The 16,357-nt window shown below is 35.0% G+C and overlaps 2 protein-coding genes across 3 annotated transcripts; both read left to right on the top strand.

Annotated features, from left to right (window-relative positions):
* Nucleotides 1-1,218: 1,218 nt before the first annotated feature.
* LOC120353545 (gastrula zinc finger protein XlCGF17.1-like) lies at nucleotides 1,219-6,563 on the top strand. Of its 2 annotated transcripts, XM_039437528.1 has the most exons (4): nucleotides 1,219-1,406; nucleotides 2,376-2,408; nucleotides 3,603-3,747; nucleotides 4,687-6,563. In XM_039437528.1, the coding sequence occupies exons 3-4, from the start codon at nucleotides 3,603-3,605 to the stop codon at nucleotides 5,205-5,207; spliced, it is 666 nt and encodes a 221-aa protein (XP_039293462.1). In that variant the 5' UTR covers nucleotides 1,219-1,406; nucleotides 2,376-2,408; the 3' UTR covers nucleotides 5,208-6,563. The 2 variants fall into 2 exon arrangements, with proteins under 2 accessions (XP_039293462.1, XP_039293461.1); XM_039437527.1 differs by lacking the exon at nucleotides 2,376-2,408 and having other exon boundaries at nucleotides 1,220-1,406.
* Nucleotides 6,564-10,708: 4,145 nt separating this feature from the next.
* LOC111063840 (zinc finger protein 19-like) lies at nucleotides 10,709-15,235 on the top strand. Its single transcript, XM_039437530.1, has 5 exons — nucleotides 10,709-10,792; nucleotides 11,437-11,514; nucleotides 11,791-11,892; nucleotides 13,442-13,589; nucleotides 14,820-15,235. The coding sequence occupies exons 4-5, from the start codon at nucleotides 13,442-13,444 to the stop codon at nucleotides 15,122-15,124; spliced, it is 453 nt and encodes a 150-aa protein (XP_039293464.1). The 5' UTR covers nucleotides 10,709-10,792; nucleotides 11,437-11,514; nucleotides 11,791-11,892; the 3' UTR covers nucleotides 15,125-15,235.
* The last annotated feature ends 1,122 nt before the right edge of the window (nucleotides 15,236-16,357 follow it).

Genomic DNA, 16,357 nt, shown 5'->3' with positions numbered 1-16,357 from the left:
CAAAAGTCCATATCATTCTAGAAAATAAGTCAGACTTGAACCATTTCTCAATGACAAACACATTACAAGTATTCCCACTTTGGCACCGATATTTTGAGTTCCAGATATTTCCAATTCCGCCATCTGCCAAACAAGTAATTTGAGTTCCAGATACTCCCAATTCCGCCTAGCAACATATTTCGAGTTCCGGATATTTCCAATTCCGCTGTCTGACAAATATTCGGAGTTCCACCCAGCAACAGTTTTCAGGCATAGGACATTTAACATTGATATTTTGAGTTCCAGATATTCCCAATTCCGCGGCCCCGACGTGTCTATAGTGAGGTCCACGTTATAATGGCAATGTAGGAAGATAGGAGAAAAGGGTTGCCAGACCTCAGCCTTGCCTCTCAAATAGCTAATACTGGTATATCTGATGAACTGTTAATTATTGTTGAAAATAGTTAATCATATTTTATTTGTCAAGAAAATATATTTTTAAGATGTGATAATACATTTTCATGATTGAGATTGAATATTTTCTCAATAATTAGTTGAATTTCTACATTGCTGATAAACGATGTGGCAACATCGCAATGCGTGAAAGAGATAGCGCCATCTGCTTTGTTGAACGATAGACAAAGATAGCAACACCATTGCAAATCACACACTGCCATTATAACGTGGACCTCACTACAGTATTTGTGCCATTAGTGAGGTTCACGTTATAATGACAGTATTTTATCAACTTTTGTGTTGCTATCCTTGTCTATCATTCGACAAAATACATACCACTATCGTTTTCTTGCTCCACAACATTGCCAAATTCGTTTTTAACAATGTAGAAATGTAATTAATCAAGGCAGACAAACGGCAACGCTGTTCTCCTATCTTTATCCACTGTCATTATAACTTGGACCTCACCAATTTAAAAAGCATTGGTATATATAGTGTGGTCCACGTTATAATGGCAGTGAATAAAGATAGAAGAATAGCGATGCCGATTCTCTGCATTAATTAATTATATTTCCACACTGTCAAAAACATAATTGACATCGTTGTGGACCTAGAAAAGGATAGTACAACCGGCTTTGTCGAATGATAGACAAGGATAGCAAAACCAAAGTTGATCAAATACTGTCATTATAACGTGGACCTCACTATAGGATCAAGGTGGATCCTCCTTGGGTAGGATAGGCGTTTGATTGACAGTTTCCATTCTGTATCTTTTCTGTGGTACTGTGAGAGAGTCTGAATTCTGAAACTGAAAGCGAAGAAGCGAACTGTGGATTGATTATGTAAAACTGGATAATGTACATATACGTTAAATCATTCTAATAAATCAAACTTAGAAAACTAATATTTAAATTTTATTGCTTGCTTACGGTGTATGATTTTGTCCTATTTTTAGAAAAATGGATAAAAAGGTGAGTTTTTGAAATAGTTTTTCTTCAACATAACCTCAAAAAACAGTATCGCTTAACCCTTATTAATTCATACAATTTACTGTTGCTTATTCCATATATTTTTTCGGGAATAAGTTTTATTATTAGAATTCTTATTGTTATTTTGTTTGGTGTAATTCTAGGTCCAGTGCCGAAGTACCTGTCATCAAAATTTTGGGTTTGAGTTGGGATCGATTTAATATGTTATTTTGAGCACATAATCATAAAAATTAAATGGCAGTCACTATTGTTTTTAAAATGAACAAAGTTCAAAGTAGCACAATATTTCGCATGCATTTAACCTATAAGTTGCAGCCATTTTAATTATCGAAATGTGCTTTCCCAACCTAATCTCCTAATAAAGTACTGTTTGATAACATTTGAAAAAAGTTATTGTTATAAATAAGTAATCTACATGTTTTGTAAAGGAGGCCACACCTAGGCTTCCTTTTGTGAAAAAAGGGCTCATCTAGGCTGTAGCGCCGGATAAAGAAAAGGAAGAATCTACATGTTTTGAAATGTCATTCAGGTACAGTTGAAACCAATTTAACTGTGAATATAATATTCTAGTAGTTCTGCGAACAGTAGACCTCGTTCATGAATACAACTTACAAATTGTATAACACACTTGGCGGCAGAAACGCCGCGCGGCCATATTGCCGTTGTCGGCAGCTGTGCGGCCGTCCACTGCCACTGCGGCTGGCGGTGTTTTTGCTGCTCTTGTGAACGCAGTGGTGCACGTGACCAAATGGGCTTTTACACATTTGGTGGTTGTCTACCGTCGCCGCTAATCAGTCATCTTTCCCAGCTGCTCTAAGTCAGAGGTCCTTGAAAATCAGCCTTTCATTTGTGTCTTGTTGTAAAGTTTGTGAGTTGTTAATAACATTTATTTAGTGTTTGTGGTTGACGAGTGTGAGAAAATGCTTACTTACTTTTTTTTTTACTTCCTAGGTCCTCCCGACGGTCGTGTGAGTTAGTGAATGAGTGAGTTAATAGATAATGAGTTGTTAATATCATTTGTAGAACAGAGACCGGTTTTGTGGGACAAAATGTGCAAAATACAATTAACTGAACACTCATGAAACAGAGAAGTCACAACACATTTGTGATGAAGAACTACAAAAATTATTTTGGCTACTGATCATAAATGGCGTTATTTTGCCACTCGATGTTTGGCGGTATTTTTGCTGCTGAATGTGTAAGCTCAACTTTTTTTCGAGGCGGCGACGGCAGTTTCGCTGAGTCTGTAACCAGCGTAACATGCCCTTTGACCAGGCTAGGGACTCGAACAATCCCCGGTGTTACTCCGGGCAGCCTAAAGAAGGAGAGAAATTACTTTTAACACGGCTCTTTCTTGAAGACGGAGAGGTCCGATGCTCTATCCTCCACTAATCACTCCCACTACCTAGCAGCATTCTCCTTCTTTTGTGTCTGTGTGAGAGAGCTTTGCAACGCGACGCACCAATACTCCCCTTCCAGCTATTGCTGGCAATGTTCCAAGTCATATACTGGGTCAGCAGGTATAATATTGTTTTCATCACAAGAGCATGAAGCAAAATGACACGGCGCATCCAATTGTGCGCAGGATGTCTGTCTGTGTCTACGCTACAAACTGTGGAGGGAGAAATGAGTTTCAGTTTCTCCTCTTCATGTTAAAAGTAATATATCTCAGACTTTAGCTTCAGCCAGGCGGTCGGTGCCGCTAAATGTGCGCTTTCCATCACCATATTGCCGGATCGGAGGAGTTTGTCGACAGAATAACAGTATGAATATTCAAAATTGTTAAAATTTATATCAACTAACCAGAGTAATCTTTAGTTGGCCTATAATAAAATAAATAATTGGCTCTACAAGTAGGGATAGGAAAAACATGAATCATGCATCATCATGTCTGAACTACTGATTAACTTGAAATTGTGCATATAGATTCCTAATTTACTTAGAATGGTTATAGGCCCATGTTCAGTTCTTCAAGAGAAGGTCAAGGTGACACTCAGACTAGTCGATTCTAGTATCCGCGACGTCATCATTTGAAATCAAATGCTATTGACTAGAGTTGAGTCACTTCTCGACCAAAGTCACATAAGTGTGAGTTTACAGTACCAATACATGTGTCTTTCACATGAGGTGTAACAATAATCTATTATCTTCTAATTGTTTGTAATGTCAATATTGCAGATGGCGAGAGCTCAGCAGGAGAATGATAGCAGCCAAGAACCAGCGCCAGAGTGCAGCACTGCATGCTCTCCAACTGATGATGATTTCAGCCAACAACATTATCTAATCCCTGGGTATAATCTAATATTCATCAAAGAAGAATATTGTGAGATTCAAGTTATTATTTCATTCATTTTTATTCATCAATGATACTAATACATAACACTTGATTGCAAATGGAAGAAAATAGGAAATGAAGGAATAATTATGTAGGGTAATGGCTATCAGATGTGGTTGCCATAGCAACAGTTATAGGTATAAGTTGCATTTATACACATTCCTTCAATAATTTGATTGTATGGAGGGAATATTGTGGTATGTTATATACCACTATATACATAGTGGTGTTGACAAAATCAACGTCTTATTCTTTCATCCTTTCAATAAATTGCCCTTCACTTGATTACTTGTGTTCACTACAGATTATCATCCTATTCCCAGCAAAACTGGTATGCAATAATGTGCTGTGTTTGCCAATTTTGGTCATGTTGCTCTTCTGAGTAGTCGATGAATAGTGGGCACCCCACTCATCAAACTAGAGCTGACAATTTCATGTCAGTTTATAGTTTTAGTTTTGATGCACATTTCTTACAGCTGGTGTTGAAACACATGTGAAACTTCCTATTTATTCAACAGTATTTTCATGTTTTGAAACAAAAAAGATAGGCAGTCATATAAATAACCAATCATTCTCAGACAATTCAACCTATATGCATGTTGATTGAGAGAAAACCAATGTCTGGATTAGCAATCATAGATTATTATTCTCATAGCATAATTTATTTTTATTATTATTTCTGTGATTGTTCACAATCCAACCCAATATTCAACTATAATATGTTTTATGTACTATTTCTACAATTGACAGCAAAACTCTTGGTTTGTATAAACCATTGTATCAATTGGTGAATAATGAATGTGATAATCAATGAGGTATAATTTATTGAGGTAAGGCAAGGAAAATTGTGTGAGTGTTTTACACTAGATATTATCATTACTTTATTCTGCTTTAATCATTTACCAGTTGCATCATTGGTGTTTGCAGTTGAGCAAGAGGCAGAAGAATGTTCAGTGGAGAGTGAACCAGAGATGTGGCCTTCAAACTGCAGCTCATCTGAAACTGCTAATGCAACAGAAGTGGGTGGACTGAATGCACATTCAATCTCTCCAGTGAAAAAGTGCACTGAGCCAACTGTGGCTGGCAAAAAGATCAAGCTCTACAGCTGTGCTGACTGCAGCTATGAAACAAGATGGATCAGTTATTTGAAGAAACACAGGATTAAACACACTGGGAAAAAGCCTTTCAAATGTAAGTTATGTGACTATAAATGTGCTCAATCAAGTGATTTGAAAAGACATTTCAGAACACATACAGGAGAAACGCCTTTCAGCTGTAAGTATTGTGACTACAAAAGTGCTCAATCAACTCATTTGAAGGAACATATCAGAACACATACAGGAGAAACACCTTTCAGCTGCAAGTTTTGTGACTATAAATGTGCTCGATCAACTTATTTGAAAGTACATCTTAGAACACGTCATACAGGAGAAACAACTTCTAGCTGAGATTTCACAATAGGAGCTTTACACTCATATTAGATAACTCTATATTATTTGAAGGTTCAGTACTCAGAATAATATCCTTGTCTATCATTCATCAAAGCAGAAAGCGCTATCCTTTTCTAGCTCTGCAACATTGCCAGATAATTTTTTAACAATGTAGAAATATAATCAATTTACAAAATATTAATTCTCATATTAATATTAAAAAATATTATTCATCTTTGAAATACATTTCCAGAGGAATAAAATATAATTGATCACTCTAAACAAGAATTTCCTGTTAATATTACATCATATATACCAGTATCAGCTATCCTCCATAGAAGACAGTGGCAAGGCAGAGAATTGGCAACGCTGTTCTACTATCTTTCTCCACTGCCATTATAACATGAACCTCACTATAGTCAGCCTCAACCTGGTTCCACTATCCTTGCCTAGGTCTAGAAACACTCATGGAGCTCACACTTTAATTTGATTTCTGAGTATGATAGTGTCATTGGTGAATTCTCTTAGTTTAGGAAAATTATTCTTTATCCACTGAGTATTGTGTAGGAATGTAAATCTGCAACATTTTCTAATTAATCATTTTTTATCGGCATAGGTAATTTAACAGAAAAAAAACACTTCATTCACATGGGCTACTTTTCAAATTAATAAAAACAATATAAAAATCTTGAAGCACGCTTTATTTTTGAATAGTTTTTTTAGTATTGAACTATTTTAAAGTTTTTTAAAAAAATAATGGGTGCTTCAAGATTTTTATATTGGTTTTTTAGTAATCTAACAAATACATGACATTGATGTTAGGTAGGCCTACATTCAAAATATTACAAATATATAGTTAACATCACGATTGAAAAAACTCTTAAATAAATTACCTACACAGATCAAAATGGATGGCTACAAAAATAAATATGTGGAGGCCATCCAAAACTAACTACCATATCACAAAAATATCTTATTGTTGAAAATGCTATCTTCTCCACTAGCCAGTATTCAACTCTTTTATCAAATGGATTCAGAATTTGGGTATTTCTTATATCATGGAAGCAGATATTTGAAAACTTTTTGACTAATAATATTGGGTTCCTTTCATGATACTATGGCACTGCTTCAGTTTAACAACATTCCTGAATATTCTATTATATTGACGAATATCTGCACTCATTGTCCAATCACTTTGCAACTGAATCATTATTAAGTTCCATATTATATTATGTTAGGTATTATTATAATTATAAGTTACATGTTTTTATAGTATCATATTATTAATGATTGCATCATGAAATATAACAATTATTTCAAAATGTATTGTATAGGTACTCTTGTTAATTAAAAGGAACAACTTCCATCTTTCAATCATTGAATTATTCTTTTAATACTATCAATAACTTATCACAACCCAAAAGTAAAGATTGCCAGGTGATTCAGATTTCGGAAACCGGGGACTTTCAAAATTCATTTTTCTTTGAAGACCTACATGAGTAGGTGACTAGGTGGGCTCACTCTAACATAATATAATTCTCTTTTGTGATGCGTGACATGCTCCCCTATAGGGTACAGCAGTGACTCAGCAGCAATGGTAAACCAGAATCACCTCTTCTCTATCTAGCACTCTGCTGAGCCTCAACATTGCTTTGAATTCAATTCTTTTGAAAAGATTCAACATGAGATGATCAAGTCAGTCCCTGATCCAGAGCAACCCCCTACAGATTGGTAGCACCAGATGATAGCAGCTCATTGATTTGAACTTCACATTCCAATGGATTACCTGGCAATCGGTGAGTTGAGAATTCAATGAAAAGCCCTGCACACAAACATATCGATTTTTGTTTGTACGATATTTTACCGTCCTTATGAATTATATAAGATTAAATGGAACTTGAAAAATATCATTTGTTTAATCTAAATGGAAATTGATCTAATGGAACAAACAAAAATCGATATGTGTGTGTGCAGGGCTTAACAGTGATCTCCAACTCATTAATTGAATGTGTTTTATGTTTTTTTCTTCAACTTGTAATCTTGTCCATATGCCTGGGTGGTTGCGATATTTGATTTATACATCATGTAGTACAAAAAGGGAAACAACAGTGATTTGATATCACTAAAAATACTGAGCCTCGTTCCAAGGTCAATTGTTTGTATTAGGATAGGTTTTGAATGGCAACTGTTCAATTTGTGTAAGCTAAAAAAAGATGTGACATCACACTGCCTATAATATTATTAGCTAAGATGGAAATTCATAGCTATGGTAGGGGTTAGGCTAGGTATACAGGTTGTAATGCAATCAAATTGAATTAAATTGATGTCCCATTCAACCTTTTTATAATTTTTTACTAGCCCAATGTAAAAACAGTCAAATCAGGCATTCCTTTTGGAACATATATCACAGCTACTGTTCCATCAGATCTTTTTGAAAAAAATCTTAAAGAATAAACCACCGTACCTTATTTAAAATTTAGCAAGGCATTAGTATTTTCTAATTTGAATTATTCCTTCCAAAAAACCTGGAGAAATAATACTTTGAATATTTTTTATTGCTTCAATAAAGAAATATTATCATTTGAAAAAGGCTCTTTTTCTACACAGTGAATACAAATACCCGACTTCTTGCCCGAAATTTCTGGTAGCTACACTAGCGCTGTGGCATCATAGCGGACTTCGCTCTTCTTAATCTTATTCTCTATATCAATGGCTTTTCACTCTTGTCGTGAATACTTGACATTAGGGATGGGTATCGAAAGACAAAACATTGATGTTTTTTCATCCTAACATCGATAAGTGAAAAACATCGAACAGTAAACATCGATGTTTTTAAACATCGTTTATCGCCCTACGTTTTTATGGATGATACCACAGTATACATACAGTATGGAAACTAGGCTAGTACCCTGACGCTAAAATCCGCCATCTTGTTAGGAAGCGCCGCATTGTAATAGTATTGATAGTAGGTTCGGATCACTTTAATGATCCGAATCAATTGATCTCGTTCACTGCTACGAGCCAATCAGAAGACCAGGATTGGAACTTCCCAAGGTCACGTGACGTGTTTCGTATTGGCGTCATGTAAAAAGCATTGGTTAGATAGGCGATTGATTACAAGTTTCCATTCTGTATATTCTGTGATGATACCACAGAAATACAAGAGAATTATAGGAGTTTTCTCTGATGATACTATTAGTCCAGTCGATATAGACATAAAAAAGGGGGTGTGCTTGCAATTTATATTGTAGTTCTGATTTTTTAATATATTATTTGGGTACATAAGAGAAGTCCAGAACCAATTTCTTCATGCAAGATTTCCTTGTGCTAAATACAGGATAGCCCAAAAACCTTGTTTTCTTCGGCTCATTTTCCAGTTTTCAGCTATTTCTGCCAAATCTCTCCCAGATTATATAATTTTGAAAAAAATGAGGGCCTAAAGTGCCCCCAAACTTTCTTACAAGATGGCGGATTTTTTGAAAGAGGATACTATCTGAGTTTCCATTCTGTATGTATTCAGTTACAAAGGACTGAAAGCTGAAAGTGAAGGAAAGCTTTGGATTGTAGGCCTACTATCCAACCTATCCTAACCTAAGCTTTGACTACTAAAGTATCTTATTATTATAAAAATTCACTCAAAATCATCAATAATCATTATTAATTCATTATTCAATATTCATTGTTGGTTCATATGTTTTTGTCATATCAATAAAATAATGGATAAGAAGGTGAGCTATTGAAATATTTTTACTTCAACATAACCTTAAAAGACAGTCTCCCTTACCAACTTGTAAAATTTATATAATTTATTGTTTCTGATTCCACAAAAATATTTTGAATTTAGTTTTATCATAATTCAGATTATGGTGTAAGTGTACGTCCAGCACCGACATACCTGTAATAAAATAAAATTTTTGGTTTGGATCGATTTAGTATGTTATTTTGAGCACAAAATCACCAAAATTACATGGCGGTCACCATTGTTTAATTAAAATAAACTAAGTTCTAAGTCGCACAATTTTACATGTATTCAACAACCTATGAGTAGCAGCCATTTTGATTATCAAAATCATCAAATTATGATATCTTAATCTAAGTTTTCCTAACCTAAGCTTTCCTAACAAAAACTTTTCTAACTTAAAGCTTTTCCGAACCTAAAGCTATTCCTAACCCTAGCTACTTATGGCTGCTACTTATAGGTTAAATGCAAGTAAAATTGTGCTACTTTGAACTTAGTTTATTTTTAAAACAATAGACTAGCGACCGCTGTTTATTTTTTGTGCTCAAAATAACATATTAAATCGATCCCAACCAAAAATTTGATGACAGGTATTTTGGCACTGGACGTTCACTTTAGCCCAGATGATTATTGACTTGTCTATTTAAGGTTGTGATCATATGGAATTTGTAAGTGTGCGTTAGATCATGCATGAGCCAAAAAGCAAAATTTGAAAAATTTTATCAAAACAGGCACTTTGTGACTTGCATGCTGTTGATCACACTAAACGCAACTAGAAAGTGTGAGTGTTGCTATTGCACTTTCCAGTTTTCATCTGCACACTTACTGCTCTTATGACGACCTCCTCAAATGCTATGACAAAGCCCTTCAGGTGGCTAAATATTGGGAGAGAAATATTTTGAATATTAATAGCATAATGGTGATCTTGGACATGCAAAGTAAGTATCTGCATGCTTGGTGGTCATGCATAACCATGCTTGCATTTGCATTCATGCGAATTGTTTATACTGTATACAGTTTATTCAGTAGATGGGTAGACCAACATTGGAGCTAACTTCATGGCATTTCCAATTCCATGTTCAGTAAGCACTCTACACACAGATACATTAGTGGCATCCACTAGCTACCTACTATGTGAAAGTGGGATTAGAAATGTCATGAACATTTAAATTCATGAAATTTCCAATTCCACATCTCTGCTAGTAGTTACCAGCTGCTAAGCTTACTAATGTCCCTGTGTGCAGTGTGCTTTAGACATGGGCTTGACTGGTCACTATTGAATTCTCAAAATGTTATTGAGTATTCAGTAAGTTTTATTATTTTTGTCAATTTCTGATTTTCAAAAGTTCCAAGATAAGTTATAGAAATTTACTTTGCATAATTTATATCTTAAATCTCTGTCATTAAAACACAAATGAATGTCCTTTTTTACCATAATTTGAAGCAAATAATAATAATTCTATGGAATGGAAAAAAAGTATTTAAATTCAATTCAGCTCTTCAAGTTACTGTATAATCTAGGATTGAAAGAGAAGAAACCATTTATTGTGCTATGCATACGATGACAAAACAATAATAATTAATAATAATAATCTTTATAAGATGAAATATTTAGCAATAGCTTTCTCAAGACTGTGTTTGATCGAAACCAGAATTTATTGCAACTATTCAACTTGAAAATATTTCAGGTCATACATATATCAAATACCCAATTTGGAAAATTCAATAAATATATATATTCTATTTTTTCTCATAATAAATTTTCCTTTAATAACTCACATTTATTTCAGGTGGGAAAATTGCAAAAGTAATTGTTAACAGACTGGAAGATGTATCAACACCTAGACCACAAATCAAAGTCCAGGTAAAAGGAAACTACAATTATTTTCATTAATGTAGAAGAAAAAAGATCATTTTCAGAGAATACTTATACATGTAAATATTTCCAAAGTGGGGTAAATTGTGAGATTTCTTAATCTTTGAAATGGTTGTAAGTACATCTATATTGAATTAAACACAATTGAACGTCGATTAATGATGCTATAATATGTCATTGCATTACAGTCCATTTGCCCATTGGTTGATGTGGGAGAGACTTTGTTAGATGACATCACTTGATACCGGTTGAATTTTATAGATGTCCTGATAGTATACCAGGGGAATTACATTTGTAATGTTTGATGACAACAATAAAGACTGATTGATTGAATATATGCAAATTTACAGTGCTGCCTGTCTGGTATAGGCAAAGGCAACCTACGTCCTGTCCACTCATCTACAGTCCAGTACTCTGTACTCTCTCATGCAATGTGTAAAATGGGGATTTCAAGCTTTAATAATTCTCACCATCAGACTAATAACCATACCTGATTAATTGATAAAGGATTAATTGTCAAGTACAGTACATTACTAGGGTATCTGAAATAAATACCTTAAAACAGAAAATGCATTTCATCAAGATTATACTGTGAAGGATTCAAGTTAATTTTTGTTGTCTCTTTGTTCCAGGTTAAAGTTGAGAAGCAGGAAAGTGCTTTTGATGACAGTTGGATTGGAGCTGCACGTAGTGATACAGCTACTCAGCAGGCATGTATTGTTGAACAATCCACCTTGAAATTTACTGACTACAGCTTTATGATAAAGTTGAATCCAATTTTTTTCAACTTTTCTATTGTTGATAGTATATAATGAAATATTAATTCATGCATTCTTGCATTCTTGAATATATTCGTTGTTAATATAACAAACAGTAATAAACAAACATCAACCAATACAACCCATATTTTAATACTGAGCACTATTACTAACTGAGTTTGATATTCGTCTAGTTTTCAAGTGACATGAGCCTTCTCTTTGTCACAGATCAAAATCGAAAAGCAGGAGGATGAATTTGGAGAATGTGAATTTGCAACTAGCAACGTCAAAGATGAGTCATCCTCACACAATGGTTCAACTTCCAATCAGGCATGTATTCTATCTTGACTAGAATAAATAAGTTATGCAGTTTAGATTGTTATTTTTTCATCACATTATAATTAAAACTTATTGCTGAATGAAAACTTTCATTTATTATTATTTATTAGATAGAGCGAACAATACAATAGTCGGAAAAGAAAAAACAGGCAATTGCCCAAAACTTCTTCAATTTCCTGATTTTGTCACAAATCGTCCAAATAATATGTAGGTTATGTTCACTTCAATTTCAACACCAAATCTTCAATCTGAAACTATGAATCAGAATAAAACAAAGAATTTCAAATTTAGATAGATTGATAATGGAACTTCCGTTAAAACAAAAACCAAACTTCAAATATTCACAAATATAGAATAAAATCACTTAAATTTTGAGCTCGAAAATATCCACTTTCACCATAGCTGAAATTTTCTTCCAGATTCGGCAGAAGAACAGTATGGATATTCAAAATTGTTAAAATTTCTATCAATTAACCAGAGTAATCTTTAGTAGGCCTATAATAAAAGAAAGAATCAGCTCATACAAGTAGGAATAGGAAATACATGAATGACACATCATCACGTCTGAACTACTTATCTGATTAACTTGAAATTTTGCTTATATATTCCTAATTTACTTAGAATGGTTATAGGCCTATGTTCAGTTCTTCAAGATTTCAGAACGTCAAGTTTTGAGTTTGTCAAGTGCTTCAAACACACAATTACAGAGCACAGGTCACTAGCTTGTTATTATTATTAGCGCATGGCTTGAATTGTGGGAAGTCACACAGGAAGACCAGCTTGTTTAAAATAGATAGAATTGTATTTCCATCAAATTCAAGGATCAAAATCAATGTCTATATCGCAATATTGTCAATAACATTACAAGTGTATGAATAGAGAAGAAAGTCCATACTTTATTGTTATACAATAAGTTGTAAGTATTTTGACTAGCATTCTTGTCTGTTTTCTGTTCACACCCACCAAACTAGCAATCATTTTATCTTAATCTAGAGAGCAGAACTTGATGGCTGCTATTCCAACTCCAACTACCCTTCATTCACCCAGTGCACATTAGTACCTCTTGCCTGTCCAGGTGTACTGCAGAGTGCAGACGAATATTTGTACAGTTCTAGCTCTTCGGCAAACCTTAACGTGAATGGCTGGCCTTAGCTTGCAATTCCATAATCATTGAAAAACATTACAATTTCTATCATTAAACTGTAATATTATCGTGATATAACTCAATACAGCAGTCAAATTTAGTAGTTGCTATTCCTTCACGACTAAGGCTCAACTCACACTTATGGGACTCAGGTCGAGAAGAGACTCGACTCTAGTCAATAGCATGTGTTTCCAAATGGTGACACTCAGACTAGTCGATTCTAGTCTCCGCGACGTCATTATTTAAAAACACATGCTATTGACTAGAGTTGAGTCTCTTCTCGACCTAAGTCGCGTAAGTGTGATTTGAGCCTTACAGTACCAATATTTGTGTCTTTCACATGAGGTGCAACAATAATCGATCATCTTCTCATTGTTTGTAATGCTAATATTGCAGATGGCGAGAGTTAAGCAGGAGAATGATAGCAGCCAAGAACCAGCGCCAGAGTGCAGCACTGCATGCTCTCCAACTGATGGTGATTTCAGCCAACAACATTATCTAATCCCTGGCTATAATCTAATATTCATCAAGGAGGAAGAATATGGTAAGATTCAAGTTATTATTTCATTTATTTTAATTCATCAATGATAATAACACATAACACTTGATTGTAAATGGAAGAAAATAGGAAATGAAGGAATAATTATGTAGGGTAATGGCAACATTAGTAGATAGAAGGTTGATCACTCACAGGTGTAAGATTCAAAGTGGTGGGGGGGAACGCCAGCGTGACGTCACGTGTAGTAAAAAAGTGATAGATTAACCACTCTGAGCATACAGTTTATTCACTGTATCTTCAAATACATCATCGTTTAATCCCCTCAAGATTGACCTAGAACTTTAAAACTCTCCATACTTATAACGAATGAATCATCGATTCTAATAATGTTGTTGAAAATTTAAAAATTTAATAAAATGAAGTTGAAAATTTTCAAGAATCTAAAAACTCACTTTCTACTAACTTTGGGGTAATGGCTATCAGATGTGGTTGCCATAGAAATAGTTATAGGTATAAGTTGCATTTATACACATTCCTTCAATAATTTGATTGTATGGAGGGAATATTGTGGTATATTCTATATACATAGTGGTATTGACAAAATCAACGTCTTATTCTTTCATCCTTTCAATAAATTGCCCTTCACTTGATTACTTGTGTTCACTACAGATTATCATCCTATTTCCAGCAAAACTGGTATGCAATAATGTGCTGTGTTTGCCAATTGTGGTCATGTTGCTCTTCTGAGTAGTCAATGAATAGTGGGTACCCCACTCATCGAACTAAAGCTGACAATTTCATGCCAGTTTATAGTTTTAATTTTGATGCACATTTTTTTCAGTTTGTGTCAAAACACAGGTGAAACTTCCTATTTATTTAACAGTATTCTCATGTTTTGAAACAAAAAAGATAGGCAGTTATATACATAACCAATCATTTTCTTATAATTCAACCTAATATGTATGTCAATTGATAGAAAACCAATGTCTGGATTAGCAATCATAGATTATTACTCTCATGTATCAATAAAAAAAATAATGGCATGAATTATTTGTTATAATTATTTCTATGATTGTTCACAATCTAACCCAATAGTCAACTATAATCTGTTTTATGTACTATTTCTACGATCGGCTGCAAAACTCTTGGTTTCTATAATCATTATTATAATTATTGAGGTAAGGCAAGGAAAATTGTGTGAGTGTTTTACACTAGATATCATCATTACTTTATTCTGCTTCAATCATTTACAAGTTGCATTATTGGTGTTTGCAGTTGAGCAAGAGACAGAAGGATGTTCAGTGGAGAGTAAACCGGAGATGTGGCCTTCAAACTTCAGCACATCTGAAACTGCAAAGGCAACAAAAGTGGGTGAACTGGATGCACATTCAATCTCTCCAGTGGAAGACGGCACTGAGCCATCATTGGCTGGCAAAAAGATCAAGCTCTACAGCTGTGCTGACTGCAGCTATGAAACAAGATGGATCAGTTATTTAAAGAGACACATGAGAAAACACACTGGAGAAAAGCCTTTCAGTTGTGATTTATGTGACTATAATGTGCTCAATCAAGTGCTTTGAAATCACATATCAGAACACATACAGGAGAAACACCTTTCAGCTGCGAGTATTGTGACTATAAATGTGCTTGGTCAAGTACTTTGAAGGAACATATCAGAACACATACAGGAGCAGAAAAACCTTTCAGCTGCGAGTATTGTGACTTTAAATGTGCTCAGTCAGGTAATTTGAAATCACATATCAGAACACATACAGGAGAAACACCTTTCAGCTGCGAGTATTGTGACTATAAATGTGCTACTGCAGGGAATTTGAAATCACATATCAGAACACATACAGGAGAAACACCTTTCAGCTGCGACTTTTGTGACTATAAATGTGCTCAATCAAGTTCTTTGAAATCACATATCAGAACACATACAGGAGAAACACCTTTCAGCTGCAAGTATTGTGACTATAAATGTGCTCTATCTGGTAATTTGAAGAAACATATAAGAACACATCATGAAGGAGAAACAAGTACTAGCTGAAAATTTGTGACTTTACGTGTACTCATTCAAATTTATTTTACTGTGTTTCTTAGGGTGGTCACTAATAACAGGACAAGTGTGTTGAACATTTGTGTACACTTATGTCACTATTCATTGTTGTGTCATCACAGCTAAAGGCTTCAAACTATATTTTTTGAGGTTCTGAGTATTGGCCCACACCTTGACTCTATTCAAATTGCCAGGGTCACCCTGGGCTGGCGTCTGTGGAGGGGCGGAGTTGGGGATGCTGCTCACAGTGTGGTGTGTGCCGGCCGGTGGTTGGATCAGCAGGGTGAGCGGTCTCTTGGGGACGGCTGGGCTCCCCGCGGTGTTCGGTGTCCTCCAGATACACCACGGTTGTCATCTCACAAGACTGAAATTCTCTCCTTTCTGAGAGGTGATAGGCCATGCTTTTGCACTACCTGGAGGGAAGGGAGTCGCTAGGAGTGGTGGGAGAGTAGTGGCAGTCATCACTGTCCTTTAGTGCATAGCAACAGGTCAAAACTCATCAGAAATGGTCCAGCTGTTTTCCGGACCTCAAATGAGCCTTTGTGGCTGATTCCGGTTTGCCTACGGATCAATTGGTGTTCGGTTCGTCCTCTTAGGGACCCCTACGGTGGCAACAGGTCACCTTACCTGTTTTTCTTATAAATTTATAATTTAAACTTGAATAGTGCAGCAAAGAAAAAATAAACAACATAAATTGGAGATACGAAAACCTAACCACAACAAATTTTGCTGGAAGCCTTTCGCTGTGATAACA

The sequence above is a fragment of the Nilaparvata lugens genome, chromosome 11 (assembly GCF_014356525.2).
Source record: "Nilaparvata lugens isolate BPH chromosome 11, ASM1435652v1, whole genome shotgun sequence".
Taxonomy (NCBI): Eukaryota; Metazoa; Arthropoda; class Insecta; order Hemiptera; family Delphacidae; genus Nilaparvata; species Nilaparvata lugens.
The sequence above is the reverse complement of the archived record's forward strand: the minus strand, read 5'-3'. Positions and strand labels throughout refer to the sequence as shown.

What these genes read in the sequence shown, in the direction of transcription:
- LOC111063840 (XM_039437530.1), top strand. Translation starts at nt 13,442, where the DNA reads ATGGCGAGAGTTAAGCAGGAGAATGATAGCAGCCAAGAACCAGCGCCA. An exon ending in CATCAAGGAGGAAGAATATG is followed by an intron (nt 13,590 to 14,819) that starts GTAAGATTCAAG and finishes TGGTGTTTGCAG; the next exon opens with TTGAGCAAGAGACAGAAGGA.
- LOC120353545 (XM_039437527.1), top strand. An exon ending in ATTCATCAAAGAAGAATATT is followed by an intron (nt 3,748 to 4,686) that starts GTGAGATTCAAG and finishes TGGTGTTTGCAG; the next exon opens with TTGAGCAAGAGGCAGAAGAA.